General features: G+C 42.6%; 1 protein-coding gene across 6 annotated transcripts in view; it reads left to right on the top strand.

Annotated features, from left to right (window-relative positions):
- TAF1A (TATA box binding protein (TBP)-associated factor, RNA polymerase I, A, 48kDa) overlaps nt 1-2,251 on the top strand; it is a 24,354-nt gene that overhangs the window by 15,259 nt on the left and 6,844 nt on the right. For all 6 annotated transcript variants that reach the window (XM_005866504.2, XM_014539925.1, XM_014539923.1 and 3 more), the window contains exon 9: nt 1,187-1,310. In XM_005866504.2, coding sequence (XP_005866566.1) covers nt 1,187-1,310 — 124 coding nt within the window. The remainder of the gene's footprint in view (nt 1-1,186; nt 1,311-2,251) is intronic.

Below are 2,251 nucleotides of genomic sequence, written 5' to 3'. Positions count from 1 at the left end.
TTCAGAGATATGCACGAGCTACTACTTTCATCCGTCAGGCTACTCCTATTACGAGACTTAACAAAATTCATCACTGAGAACAAAGATTCACAATTGTAAATGGGAGATTATAAGAGAGGGTTTCGCGTGCCAGCAAAAGTTACTGGCGTGCCATGTTTGGCACGTGTGCTAGGGGTTGCCCACCCCTGGCCTACATGTTTACTGTCTGGCCCTTTACAAATAAAGTTTGCTGATGCTGCTGTAGCATGCTAGGCAGCAGTCGGCCAAAGAGAAGTGGCTGTAGTGTATATAACTCGCCTCGTTTCGATCACTGCTGCCTCTCAGCTCCATACAGAGAAGAATGTAGCTTCATAGGGAGAAACCAGCTTAAGTCCAGGAGGTAGCGAGCCTGTCTCATTCCCTGTCCTCGTAGGAGACAGTGTGTGACCTGCCCACACAGGGCAGGCGCTCTAAACAATGTTGTCAGTGAATGCAGTTGATCCTCGAACAACATGGGTTTGAGCTGTGTAGGTCTACTTACATGCAGGATTTTTTTCAATAAATGCTGTAACTCTTCCTTATGTTTTAAAATATATATATTTTTTTTATTGATTTCAGAGAGGGAAGGAGAGGGGGAGAGAGAAACATCAACGATGAGAGAGAATCATTGATAGGCTGCCTCCTGCACACCCCACACTGGGGATTGAGCCCACAACCCGGGCATGTGCCCTGACGGGGAATCCGTCCGTGACACTCAACCACTGACCCACACTGGCCGGGCATGATTTTCTTAATAACATTGTCTTTTCTCTAGCTTACTGTATTGTAAGAATACAGTATATAATACACATAACAGACAGAGTATGTGTGATCGGTATGACTTCTGGTCAATAGTAGGCCATTAGTAGTTAAGGGTTTTGGGAGTCAAAAGTTAGACATGGGTGTTTGACTGTGGGGACGGGGGGATGGATGCCCCTAACTCAGGCATTCGGTTGTATAGCCCATTCAGAGATGAGAATCCGTGGACTGAATTATTAAATTTTTCAGATTCTTCACAGGAGAGTACGAGTACAATGAATTGTTTTACATTTTTAGCCAAATTAGAGGGCTTATGGTTCAGTAATATTGTATCAGCTGGTGAAATGTTTGTTTTAGCTTTGTGTGCCTCAGTTTCTTATGTGAATCCTAATTGCTGTGACCATTGCAGACAAAGAAGAGCATCATAAACTGGGGCTGGAGGTACTATTCGGTGTCTTAGATTTTGCTGGGTGCACTAAAAACATGACTGCTTGGCAATATTTGGCAAAATATCTCAGACAGATCTTAATGGGGTAAGTAAGAGACGCATGGTATTTATTACTGGGTCAGCACAAATAATAATATTTCCCAATATTAGAGCTGATAATGTGTCAATTTTTATTTTGGATTTCTTTTTTAAAAAAATATTTGTTATTGCTTTTAGAGAGAATGGAAGGGAGAGGAAGAGAGAAAAACATTGATAGGCTGCCTCCTGCACGCCCCCTACTTGGGATCGGGCCTGCAACCCAGGCATGTGCCCTGACCGGGAATGGAACCAGTGACTTCTCAGTGCATGGGTTGACACCCAACCACTGAGCCACACCTTTCTGCTGCTTTCTTCTGATTTTATAAAAAACAAGGACACAAAAGTCACAAGTATAACATACAAAAATTTCTCAAGATTTTTTTTACATTAGCAAAATAAGTACCACTGTTAGGTTAGGGAATATGTTGGTTTTCAAATTGGAAATCAGGACGAGGCGGGGTCACTCCCACTCCGTGCTGGACTCTTGTAAAGCTCTTTGTGATTTTCAAAGATTATTAACTTCTAAGATCACGTGGGAAGCAGCTTTCTTCCCAGCTGTTTCCAATAGTGTTCAGTGGGGTTTTAAGGCCTCATAAGATCATGGAAGGTTATTCATTCAGCAAATATTTCTTAAGCCCGTTGTGAGCTGGGAATCAAAAACGATGCCTTTGATCATAACATCATTAGTGTCACATTTTTACTTTGTGAGAAGAAGGGATATAAAAAAATGGTTTCAGCCCTCGCTGGTTTGGCTCAGTGGATAGAGTGCCAGTCTGTGGACTAAAGGGTCCCAGGTTTGATTCTGGACAAGGGCACATGCCCAGGTTGTGGGCTAGATTCTCCCAGTAGGGAGCATGCAGGAGGCAGCCAATCAATGATTCTCTCTCATCATTGATGTTTCTATTTCTCTTTCTCCCTTCCTCTCTGAAATCAATTATATATATATAT

This window comes from Myotis brandtii, unplaced genomic scaffold (assembly GCF_000412655.1).
Source record: "Myotis brandtii unplaced genomic scaffold, ASM41265v1 scaffold231, whole genome shotgun sequence".
Classification (NCBI taxonomy): Eukaryota; Metazoa; Chordata; class Mammalia; order Chiroptera; family Vespertilionidae; genus Myotis; species Myotis brandtii.
This window is presented reverse-complemented; position numbering and strand designations above follow the sequence as displayed.